The 13,470-nt window shown below is 36.1% G+C and overlaps 1 protein-coding gene across 2 annotated transcripts in view; it reads right to left on the reverse strand.

The window, feature by feature from the left end:
• Positions 1-13,470, reverse strand: part of FBXO11 (F-box protein 11) — an 86,932-nt gene that overhangs the window by 6,046 nt on the left and 67,416 nt on the right. For both annotated transcript variants that reach the window (XM_075535734.1, XM_075535733.1), the window contains exons 12-16: positions 5,993-6,210; positions 5,035-5,120; positions 3,975-4,069; positions 2,817-2,939; positions 2,649-2,734 (exon numbers count right to left, since the gene is read on the reverse strand). In XM_075535734.1, coding sequence (XP_075391849.1) covers positions 2,649-2,734; positions 2,817-2,939; positions 3,975-4,069; positions 5,035-5,120; positions 5,993-6,210 — 608 coding nt within the window. The remainder of the gene's footprint in view (positions 1-2,648; positions 2,735-2,816; positions 2,940-3,974; positions 4,070-5,034; positions 5,121-5,992; positions 6,211-13,470) is intronic.

Consider the following 13,470-nt stretch of genomic DNA (forward strand, 5'->3'; position numbering starts at 1 on the left):
ATAGCAACAGAACCATGCCTGGTCCTGCACCATCCTCAGAATAGATATGCTTGAGCCCACGGCTGTAGCCACTGTATCAATCCATCTTGTTCATGATTTCCTTTTTTTTTTTTTACTTTATCAAGCATAGTCCCCCTCTTAATAGCAAGCCAAAAGTTATGTGTGATAGAGACTCACCATCTTTTCTTCTAAGGACACTTCTGGCTATACTTCCAAGATTGTTTTGCTCATTGGCCTAGTACTCTGTGCTTATTTAATATTCTTCGCCAGAATCACAATTCAAATGCATCCATTCTTGTATGGTCTTCCTTGTTTATTGTTCAGTTTTCATAGGCACATAAGGCTAGTAAAAATACTATGCCTTGGGTGAGGCACATCGTAGTCCTCAAAAAAGCATCTTTGCCTTTTTACAGTTTAAAGAAGTCTTTCATAGCTGATTTGTCAATGCAGTGTGTTGTCTGGTTTCTTGATTGCTACTCCCCGTGTTGATTGTGGATCCAAATAAAATGAAATCCTTGACAACTTCAATCTTTTCTCCACTTATCAGGGTGTGTTTTTATTGGTCCAATTGTGAGGATTCTGGTTTCTTTATGTTGAGGTGTGTAACTCATACTAAAGGCAGCAATCCTTGATCTTCATCAGCAAGTGCTGCACGTCCTCCTCACGTTCAGCATGCAAGGTTGTGTCATCTGCATCGAGCTTCTTCCTTTAATCACATGCTACCTCTTAAAAATGGTTGCATGTCTTGGGAATGTAACCATATCGATGCAGTCTTTTTCACATTAACTGAAGCAAAATAGATGCTCTTAAAGGTTTTATTCAAGAGTAGGGAGCAAAAAGAAGTGAGAAGTAGCTAAATCAGAACTGCAAAGTAGATGCCTGATTAGGCTCTATCAAAACTCACAAAATTACCGTTTGATGAGAGCGAAGCGCAGGATCATTGCTGTGGTGAAGGACTCTTTGGTGAAGTTTTTTTCTCTTTGGTAAATTGTTTTTCTCCTGGAGTTTTGGTTACTTTCTCAAAACTCTCTCAATAAAATAAGCAGATGTTGTCACTCTTTCGTCCTCCAGAAAGTCAACAAGCAAAATTGCCTTGAGTATCACCAAAAACTGTTGCCGGTCTCTGTGTTCCACACTAGTCCACTCTTGTTCTGACTTGACTACTTCCATCTCTTGGTAGCCACTGCCCTGATTGTGCTTTGTGTTCAGGATAACACCGTTAAAGCTTTATCTCTTGTTACAATTCTTCCCAAGAAATGGTCCAGGATTTTGATCCCACTTCTTTTAAATTCCCACTGAGTACTCTGCTTTTCTCTGCAGCTGATCTGGGTCAAATGGTTTTGGTCTTTGTCAAGGAGAAAGCCTGCTCTAATTTCTCTGCCAGATTTCTGTAAGGTAAACCAACTGAGACATCCATGGTGTGTACTATTGTTTCCACTATTAATTGTAGCTTGTCAATTAAGGGATGAAAATGATTTATATTTTTCTTTGCAAACTGATGTGGATATGGTCTGCCACGATGGCTTTCATCTTCAGTATTGTCTCTTCCTGTCTTTAAGCAACTTAAAGTCCTATGAAAACTGCTGGTTTCTGTCAGGCATTGTTCCCATAAACCTTTTGTAAAGCAACAATGGTTTCACTACACTTCTACTGCTTCAGTTTTAGCACATTTTGTTATTTTGATAAAGGCTCTTTTAAACTAAAGCCCTAACTTTCTTAGTGTCTCAAACTAATTCAGAAATGCTGCAGTGAGAAGTTTACAAGGGGCTTCAAATAATTTATGAGAAACACCATTATCTTCTAATTCCAATTTTCCAAAAACTTTTTTGAGCTCTCATATTTTGGTGCCTTCCCCCCAAGATCTGCAGTGTGTACATAATGTGCAGTTTCTAAGGTCTTTTGTAAGCTCTCTCATATATACACTTCTTTTTGAGAAATCCCAGATTCCTACTGGCAGAGTGATTAAGAAGTGGGCTGGTAACTGAACGTCTTAAACTCAACAAGCACTCAGCAGGAGAAAGATGCTGCAGCCTACTTCCAAAATGATGACAGCTTTGGAAACCCTGTGGGGTCACAATAGTCTGTCCTAGAGGGATGCTATGAGTCGGAATCAGTTCAACAGCAACAGGTTTGATTTGATATTAATGAAGAGTCAAGGATGGGTACAATGGTTTAGCACTCAGCTACGAACATGAAGGATAGTGGTTCAAAGCTACCCAGTGCTGCGTGGCTCAATGGGATAAAGGACCTGGTGATTTGCTCCTATAAAGATTACAGCTTAGAAAATCCTATGGGATCATTCTACATTGTCCTATAAGCTCGGTATGAGTTGGAAATGACTCAATACCACTTCACAGATTAATAGGCAACTAAGGACCCACTAAGTACAAAGGAGCACAATGACAGTTAACTTGACTCTCACATCAACTGATGACAACACACTGGAAATGAGCCCTTCTGGTGTACATATATGTTGTCCTCAGCGAGTCTAAGGAAATCTCCACGCTGACATCGTAAGTCAAGAGCGCTGTTAAATGTGACTACATGGAGGAAAAGGACAACTGAGCACTAAAGAGAAAACTCTCTTCTCTATAAGCCTTTTATACCCAACTCTCTCCCCAAAGAAAGCCAAAGGTAAGAGTATTTACCTTATCTGAACCCCTGAATACATATGGTTATATATATCATTGTCCTCTAGCACACCATGTCCATTGTCATAAAAATAAACACCAACCTAGAATTAAAAACAAATATTTAAATGTAGAAGTGTTTAAAGGACAACTTCTTTCCCATCCAAGAGTTCAAGAGTATCCTACCTGCTTGCCACTGTGTATTCTATTTCTTCTTAGTACCGGTGTGCTCCCAGTTGTCACCCACACTCCAGCCAGAGTATTACTATAAACTTCATTCTCTTCTATTACTCCTTGTCCTTTCTCATGCTAAAAAAAGGACACAATAGTTACAGTATATTTAATAAGCATATCATTTTGGTGTGCTTAACTATCCTTAAAGATAGTTAAAGGGAAAATAAATTAAAATTTATTTTTCCATTTGGGGAAGGAGATGTTGACATTCTGTTTGCATCACTTCTAGCAGTTTTAGTTTTCCAAGCAGCTATTTTTTTAAATAAGGTTTTGTACTTCCAGAAGCAGCATTCAATTATAATAAAGCAAAACTAAAGAGGCTCTTATTTCATTCTATGTATAACAAATTGAAGATCACCTATTCAATTAAATTAAAGGTTATTTCAAACTCCAAAGGAATAGTCTTAAGTAACAAAATTAAAGACAGCCATGTCTAGAAGTATAAGCAAAAATTGGAATCACATTTGGCACAATAAACCTTTCGAAGTATCAGATTACAACTTTCTTATTTGAATCAGCTGTAATAATTTCAAACACTATGGTGGTATGATAGAAGAAGCAAAAGAAAAAGAGAAAAAAAAAAACAAGAAAAACACAGGTTTAAAAAATTTTTTTAACAAGACATTCAATTATTTCAGCATAGATTCAAATGAAAACTTGGCTTTTTTAGAAGGTAAAAATGTTCAAAATATATCCAAATCTAGTATTATAAGCATTTCCACTGACAGTCTGATTTTACTTAATGCTCTTAGAAAATATAAGAAATTCAGACAATAGTCACATGACCACGAATCTAATGTACCCACACTGCCAACTGGTTTGCTGTATAAGTTCAATCATATCGCCAATTATAAATGTTTATAAATTTATTTTGCTAGGTGCTGACTAAATTTTTATAGAACACTACACATTATAGATTTTGAAACCATTAACAGGCTAACGGGGAGAATAAACAATTATGTATTGTTAATTAAAGACCGTTGCAAATTCATGCGCTAAACATTTGAAAACATGGCCTATGGACCTCAAGTTAGACACGTCCTCTTGCTTCCCTTTATTTCTTGGTTATGATACAGGCCTGGGTTTTCAGAACTGTACTCATCAACTTACCACATAAATCCCACCATGCTGACCATCATGAATTTTGTTATGTCGAACAATTGGACAACTGTTTGTCCTAATTTGAATTCCCGCTAATGCATTGCCTATTTAAAAATAAAAGTTACAAAGTCAAAGTTGGAGCCTAATGCACATGCTAAGTTTTACATTTGGTATTAGTTAAAATTCATGAGCATTACTAGACACGGAGGATTGCCATGAACTCAGTATCGACTTTGTCCGCAACTAACAACATAAGACAAAATGAAAGGGACCAAGAGTGCCTAAGGGGGATTTTAAAAGTTTGTGGAAAATTCCAATTAAAAAAATGGAATTTTTCTTAGAAGTTTTGAAGACCTTGTGCATTAGTGCAGAATGGTGGCTGCAGGCATTCTAGCATAATGATTACCATTCTGAAGGTCAGGTTGCCTACCTAGGAAGATCTGCAATTCTATTCTTGTATGACTTTGAATAAGCTGTCTAATTTCCTTGTGCCTGATTTCATGCTCAATAAGAGGGGATATGTATTAGCATCAGCCTCACAGTTGACATGTTTAAGGTTTACCTATAATTAAACGAAATGTAAGTTGCTTAGAACAATGGCTAGCACTGAATAAAGTTTATATACGTGTTATCCAGGTAAGTGACAGTAGGAAAGAAAGCCTAGAAACAGAAGTATCTAATCTGTTTGCTGAATTAATGCTTCAAAAACTTGAATAGGTATTTTTCTTCCTGAGTGATTATAGAAATGTATTAAGTTGGCACAGGAATCACTTATGAATTCTTAAATAATGGAATGATTTTAGGTAATCTAAATCATTCAAACGCCAACCTATGGTAATCTAAACTAAGTCCTTGACACGAAGATCTCATTTATACTGTTATCCTGGATTATCTGGCAGGGCACTCTATAAATGTTTGTCAAGGGAATAAAATTACGGAATAATATTAATCAAGAATTTTAGAAACTAGATCAATTCTTCTACTTGAATGGTTTCAAAGTGGTCCGCTTCACTAATGTCGGGGAGACAGGCTAGTCTATGAAATCTTATAAACACACCTATGTACTTACCATAAATGTCATTTCCTTCAATAAGGCCTCGACCATCACCAAAGATGTAAACGCCTCCTTGATTTCCATTAAATATAGAATTTCCCCTACAGTTATAAAATGATAATAAAAAGCATTTATATTCAACAAAGCTTACTTGCGTTATAAAAAAAATGGTAAGGGCACTTATGGCCACATTTCTTAAATTGCAAAATGAAGCGCCCACACGAGGTGTTTTCTGCTTCTGTACAGGTCTTTCTAAGACCCAAAGTTCTGGAAAAACCATCGATTATTTGAGACAAAATAGCATTAAAAATTCCCTTAAGAACAATCAATATATCAAAAAGAACATTTTACCTGATCTAGAAGCATTTGATGAATATTAACAGCATGGAAGTATCAATATCTACTTTTATAAAGCTTATGGAAAACAAAATTAGATAATTAAAATATAATAGTTCTCCTAGAATATTGGCTGATTCCTTTAAGACGGGATCTGTTTATTTTCTTACTGTGGCTAGCAGGGACAGTAGGAACTATTAAAGAAAAGAGCTTGACATTTGTACTTTTTTAACAATCTTGATCTCTCTGTCCAAGAAGCTTAGAGATACTTAGTTTCCTGAGTTATTCTAACCGTTGACTCTCAGAAAAAGGAGAAAGCAAGATCATTCAGCTTACAATAAAAGATCACACCCTATTTACTCAGATATAATGCAGTTTGATGCATTTAAAATAAAAATCACAACATTTGCAATTGCTCACAAAAATCATATTGTTATAGCTTAGATCAACAAAAAAGCACCAAAAAGCAAATATGCAGTAACTATATTCCTTCAGATGTTTGACTTTATTAGTAAAATCTATTATGTAGTACTGAGATACCTAGGAAAATCTTTATTAGTCAAAGCGGCATATATCTTGACTTATTACACAAAACCTAAGGTGAAAAAAAATTCTAAGTATAATTATTTGTAAATACCTTATTGTTGGATCACTATTTGAGGTAATCCATACACCTGCAAAGTTGTTTGCATAGATCTTATTCTCTATGAACTGTCCTCTTCCTTTTTCATGGACATATATCCCTCCAGTCTGCCCATGGTGAATTTCACATCGAACCACAGTGGGGTTCGCATAGGCTTTCACTTCAAACCCTGCTATCCTGTTTCTGTGAATATTGCAACTTTCAAAGTAACCCTGTAAAATACAGAATTTAATCCTTTAGGTAAAGAGTATTTTAAAAAAACATGTAATAGTATACATTAAAATTAATTGCCAGCAGTGTTTAAGAGTAAGAAAAACATTTTTTAAATAGAGTAAGAAAAGATACACACCAAATTTCAAATATCAAACATGCAAAACCGATCAGAATGCTTTAGTAAAACAAAGAAGGGAGGGTATTGATGTCCTTGTGTTCTATCAGGAAGATGTGTGCGTGATTCTTAGTCAATCTCCCGCTAGCACAGCTACCACCCCTCTGTCAGCAGAGGCTGGTGTCTTGCTATGCTGTTCAACAAGTTTTAGTGGTATTTTCCACCATGAAAGAATAGGAAGAAAGGTTGAAAGATCTACTTCTAAAAAGTCAGCCAATGAAAATCCTATGGATCACAATGATCTCGTCTGCAACTGATCAAGGAGATGACACAGATCTCACAGTGTCATTCCTTGTGCGTCACCAGCTGGGGTGATTCAAAAGCAACTATGAACACCAAAACAAATTCAACCATTCAACTAAGAAATCCTCTCTAAACTAATAAAGAGCTGGGGAGAAAAAAAATAGAGAAAAATCTACTCAATAGATAATATGAAAAATATGTTCAGCTTAAGACCGGCAGCAATAAGGGGCTGGAATAGTAAAATATTTAAGAATTGTGCTCATATAGTATCATACTAAATTAGCAGGCCTATATAGGAAGGGGTTTTAAAAAGTTTGTGGAAAAAGTCTATCTTTTAATTTAATTTTTCTGTTAACATTTTTTTCTGTTAACATTTTAAAGCCTCATATTAAGCATCACCTCAATTATATGTAAAGAAAAACAATTTGAAGGTTCAAAGGGAAATATAAGGCGAGATTATCTTAGTTAGATTTCTGATGATTTTCCTTCCCTCATTTATTATTTTTTATTAAAAGAACATTTTATTGGGGCTCTTACATGATAATAATCCAGACAGCAATTGTATCAGGCATATTTGTACATATGTTGCCATCATTCTTTTCTAGACATTTACTTTGTATTGAGCCCTTAGTATCAGCTCCTCTCCCTCCTTTTAGATGATTTTTATGTTAATTTATACTTTTCTAAATTTTCAGCAATGGACATGCTCTACTTTCATAATGAGAATGGACATTAGTTACTATAGCACAAATACCCTAAATTGAAAAAGTCAAGTAAGACTGAATATTGCGAGGGGAAAAATTAATGTATTTACAATATAGTACTTTTTAAATAGCCCTTTCATTTTCTATCTCCTCTTTAAAAAGGAACAGGCTGGCTCTCTTCTCTCTTTAAATTCCTTTGAATATGTATTTTCCTTCTTATGCCACTCGTTAGCTCTAAGAAAAAAGAAATGTTATAACTTCTGGAGCACAAGTATTTAAATAGGATTTGTTGACCTTTTAAACTAAACAGACACACAAGTATTTAAATAGGATTTGTTGACCTTTTAAACTAAATTTACTAGAGATTTAAATGGGATTAATTTTAAGGACTCTAATACATAACGTATTTACCTCTTTAAGAAAAGGGACTTCAAAAATACTCAGGAATAGTTTTCAGGTTTTATATTCTAACCAAAAAAAGTACAAATTATGCATAAATTACACACCTGTATTTATAACATCTTACCCTTTCTAAATCAGGGAATTACACAAAATTGAAAATAATCTTTAAATATAAAAAAGGCTTTTTTCCCCCTCCTCCTCGCTCAGGGAACTGAGGAGAAAGGGGAAGAATTCCCACCTTGGGGGAGCCAAGAGAGGAATAGAATAAGGTCTGAGGCCAACTAAGAGCCTGGAAGTTAACATTAACTGAGACTCCTTAATGTGGTCCTTAATTACACAAAACTCCTTGCTTAGCTGTTTCCTGCTGGTGCAAGTGCTGTGCTAGATATTTGGATCTACTGGAATCTCTGCCAGGGGATGTCAGGCCCAGCACCATGACTTGGAGAAAAGAGCCCCCACCTGGGGCACAGGGGGCTCTTAGTGGGGTGGTCACTGTGGTTGGTTACCTATAGCTCAGGGATCAGGCAGAGTCAAGAGCAAAGGCAACCCTAAAACTCACACTTTAAAAATGTTCTCTCCTTTTAAAGTTGTAAATAAGGTGAGAGTTTAGAGCAGATCTTAGTTTTACATTCGATTCATAATATTCTAATACAACTCATCCATTATAATCCCCTCAATGTTTAAGTGGAGAGCAAATGTTTTGAGAATGATGAGGGCAATGAATGTATAAGTGTGCTTTACACAATTGATATATGTATGGATTGTGATAAGAGTTGTATGTGCCCCTAATACAATGATTAAAAAAAACACAGAAAAAAGTAGAAAATATTAAAACAAAAAATAATAATCCCTTCAATGTATCATCACTTATCTCATCCTCTCTGTCTTTTATGATTCCATTCCTCCTTCTCTCCCAACCCTCAGTACTTTGTCTTTGGGTGAATACTGCTCTTTTAATTTTACGTGATTGACTAACGTGGAGGTGAGCTCTTTCTCAGACCTGAAGGGAAAGGAACATCGTCTTGGGGTCTCTTTTATGATTTTGAGTGATGTTTCCTATTTTCTCCAGCTCTATCCAGGACTGTCTCATGTGATCTAATAGTGTCCGTGGTAGCTGGACACCCATCTGGTTTTTCGAGTATCAGCATTGTAAAATACAAAACATGTTTCTCCTTATTTGGCTTTATAACAAATAATATGAAAGAGCTTCAAAAACTTCATGGAGAAATGGAATTAAAAAGTAATTAATTTTTCCACCAACTTTTTGAAGCCCTCTTGCACACCAAATGTATCTACCATATATACTCGTGCATAAGCTGAGTTTTTCAGCACAAAAAAATGTGCGGAAAAACTGGGGTTCGGCTTATACACATGTCAGTGGTACCCCTGTGAGGTGTAAAATCTCGCAGGTGATTGCTGTTCATTCAAAGCCCAGCTTATAGTCGAGTCAATCCGTTTTTCTGGTTTCCCAGGTAATAATTAGGTACCTCGGCTTATATTCGAATATATACGGTATATATAACTTATGTTAAAACCATAAATAACAACAGAAAAGGTTTGATTTATCTCATTTTTAAGAACAATAACACATTTATTTCTATACGTTTCAAGTTTTAGGTATTATCTACTGTTACAGAAGTATGATTTAGCTCCCTTACTTTTCTATCTCCCACTATTCACGCTAACACATTTTAGCCTTCTAATGCAGTTACATCATAATTTTGGTGAGTTTGGTGTTAGTGAGATTGGAACCACAAAGTATGTACAATTTATTATTTTCCCTCACGTTAGTAACTATCTCTTTTCTCTTTTCCTTAATTTTCTAGTGATAATTCTATACCAAACTTGCTGTCACAGCTGCCTTTGTTGTCTCTAAGGCATATTTCCCTCATATTACATCTCTCAACTTATGGGAGCCCTAGTGGCACAGGGGTGAAAATAACTCAGCACTAACCAAAAGGTCAACAGTTCAAACCACAGGAGAAAGATGTACATACAGTCTGCTTCTATAAAGATTTAAAACTTTGGAAATCCTATGGGGCAGAGTTCTACTGTATGTAACAGAGTACCTGAGTGAGATTCTACTTGAAGGTACTGGGTTTGGTTTTTAGGGATTACCATATATCTTCTTGCAAATAAAGAAGTCTTATAACCTGTTCCAAGCTGGATTAGTTGCCCTGGTCACAAGTACTCAATTTATCATCTATCAATTTAGGCTAAGGATTTTAAATGTCCCTTAGTTCATAGTAACACGTCACCACAACACAACAAAGTGGAAGAGAAGTGGTAGTAACAACAACAATTTACTTCCACCAAAGAGTGTGTATGTTTTATCTTATGATAATTTTTCAGGAAAGAGTTACAAAAAGGTTCTGTCCTCCATGATCTTAAACTTAGATGTCTATAGATTATTACCACAGTGACTATATTCAGAAAGAAGACTGACAGGCTTACAGTTTTATAATCGATTACAGAATACTATTATTTAAAAGAATGCATGTATTCTGTTAAGCAAGGCCTCTAGTGCAAATAATGGCCCAGTAATCCAGTACTGCAGACAAAATGTATACCCTGCTTTGCCTTTTCAGCTGCAAGCCAGGCAAGTTTCAACACATCTGCTATGTGCAATTTCTCTCATTTAAAACTTAATTTTCCTTTTCAAACACCTAAAAAGAAGAGGGGGACCCTCCTGATTTCCATAGGTACGACTGAAACTGTGGTCCTCATGTCAACCTGAAACTATTTATTCCTCATCCATGTTGAGTTATATACAGTAATTAGGAATAAATATTTTTAGAAATGTATAGCAAGTTGGTATTACTATGGCATTTTCATTTTATTCTTTAAAATTACACTCCAAAATAAGCTGAGTAAAAACAAATAAGCCAAAGATAATTGGTGAACAATGAACACTAACAGAAATTTGATGGCATTAAGGAATCAGTCTTACATGTAAGACTGGCACTATGGTTACATTCATTTAAAAAAAAGGGAAAAACCAAAAAGAGGAAAATGAAAGAACTACCATTTTAAAAAGATACATATTAATATATTTACAGACAAAACAATGTCAGAAAATGCTTAAAATAATCCAGAGTAAACAAAGGAGGAAGAATGGATGTAAAGATGTAAACGAAACATCAATTCACGACCCTTTTTGTTTATATTTTCCTCCATTCTTTACTTAATACCATCACATTTTCTATCAATGGTCACAGTTCCCAATTATCGCTGGTTTTGTTTATATCTGATCCATTTCTGCAAAAGGGCTGTGCTCAGTAGACTATTCTATCAATCAAAAGCTGCCATCACAAACATAATATAGGTCAAAACACACGTGGGATAGGGAAACATTCCACCAAAGGTCTTTTAAAGATTTTATCATAAATACGAAAACTGATCAAAAGATAAAGTCACACTCCTCTACCCCCCATTTCCCTCTTACAACGAATCTCATTAATCTTGAATGGGAATAGCTGTAGAATTGCCTAGCATCTGTTATCTATCTATCTATCTATCTATTTAACATGTGTTTTTTTAAAATGCTATAAAATTCATAAGCACTAATGTGCAAAATAATGAGGGTACATGATGGAGTATATTACTATTAGTGATATATAAGTGACTATTGTCCTAAGTCTTTAAAAAAAAAGGAACCTATGCTCACGTTAAAATCACTTATAAATGGGAATGGCCTAAAAGCAGTATCAGTAGTGGATTTTGGGGGTAGTTTCAAGAGTCCTGGTAGTGTTGCCAGGTAAACACCGGACTACTAACCACAATGTTGGCAGTTCAAATCCACTAACTGATCGGTGGAAGAAAAGATGAGGCTATTTGCTGCCCCTGTAAAGCTTTAGTCTCAGAAATCCTATACAGGTTGGAATCCTGTATCAATTGGAATTGATTTGATGGTGAGGAGTTGGGTTTGGCTTATAGTTCTAATACAAAACAATAGCTCCCCCTTTAGGAACCACAACCAATGACAAAACGAATTAGTGGTTTTCAAGCATAATCCAATTCAGCGCCACACTGTGTTCCATAAAGTTTTCAATAGCTGGTTTTGGGGGATGTAAATGACTAGGCCTTTCTTCTGAGTGCTTATGCTTCCAAGTAGATTTCCACCTTTAATCTCTTCCATTTAACTGTTGGTCTGCCCAGAAATGGCCTTTACTGAATTAGCATGCTATAGCATTAAGCCAGTGTTTCTCAACTTGTGAGTCCTGGGTTGACCCCTTTGGAAGTCAAACAACCCTTTCACAGGGGTCACCCAATTCGTAACAGTAGCAACATCACAATTATGAAGTAGCAACGAAAATAATTTTATGGTTGGGGTCACCACAGCATGAGGAACTGTATTAACGGGTCATGGCATTAGGAGGACGAGAACCACTGTATTAAGTTATACCATTTACCCTGCTCACAAGCCAAATATCCCAGTCGAGAGCATCAGCATTATGAACATACTACTTTAAGGCTTTAAGGGAGGGCAGAGTCTAAAGATTCTAAACCTTTCCCCAGACCCCTTCAACCCTCCCCTCATTAGAAAAGAGAGCTGCAATCCGAAACAAGATGCCAATTTCATTATTCCTGCTGGAATAAGGAAGCCATCTGTATTCTGTGTTCTCACCTACAGGCCCAAGCTACAGTCTGAGTTGTAAGGCCAGCTTTTTTCAGGTTAGTTACCTCAGGAACTGGCTAATTTGATGAACTGGCCTTTGGTCTTTAGACGATTTCTGTCCTTTCAGCACGATTAAAGGGTACCTACTCCTCGCAGTGCAGTTTAGTTTTAAGAAGGGCTCTGCAGCAGTGTTTCAGGCACAGTGCAAATTAAAAAAATTATCTTTGTCACTGACAAGGTGTACTTGTGAAGACTACACTGCTTAATGATACCATATAGAAACAAAAGAAAAACAACCCTCAACATAACTCTATTTGCCACAATATCACCACCTTATTTGCAATCGCTGACGTCACAAAAGAAAACGCTGCCAATGTTGTCCTAGGACTTGAAAACCAGACCTCTAGGGAAATTAGGCAAATGAAAAGACGATGTGAAGAGACGAGTGCATACACTATTTGGAAATAAAATTTTATACAATTATATGGTACTTAAAACAGTACCACTCAGTGACCAAAGGGCAGTCTCAAGAGTCCTTCTTGGGCCTTAACTTTAATCTTTTCCATCCATGATAAACCCCACAATCACAAGCCTTGGCTGAGTTCTATGTGGACACTGAATGATGAATGATCAAACCCAACAGAGAAGTGTGCTATAGGAGGATGGTTGGTGTCAAAAGTGGTAAGAAGGATGGAGGCATATCTGACTTCCACCTCAAAGGAATGAGCCTTGGGCACCTGATGCCGACAAAGATTCTCTTTCTCCCCCTGTGAAGTTGGGTGCCTCTCCCACCACACCATTATCTACAATCACTAAAAAGATAAGAACTCTTGTTTACAAAAACATAATCACAATACTATAAGGCTAGCAAAAAAAAAAAAAAAGGAAAATAAGCAAAAAACCCTTAAAATCATTGAAAACAGAAGAGTCCCTGGGCAGTGCAAATGATTAACATACTTGGCTGCTAACTTAAAAGTAGTAATCTGAATACATCCCAGCAGTGCCTTGGAAGAAAGTCCTGGTAATTCACTTATGAAAAATTAGCCATTGACAATCCTACGAAGTACAATTCTACTGTTGGACACAAATGAAGTTACTACCATGGGTCAGAATTCAC

Source organism: Tenrec ecaudatus, chromosome 17 (assembly GCF_050624435.1).
Source record: "Tenrec ecaudatus isolate mTenEca1 chromosome 17, mTenEca1.hap1, whole genome shotgun sequence".
NCBI lineage: Eukaryota > Metazoa > Chordata > Mammalia > Afrosoricida > Tenrecidae > Tenrec > Tenrec ecaudatus.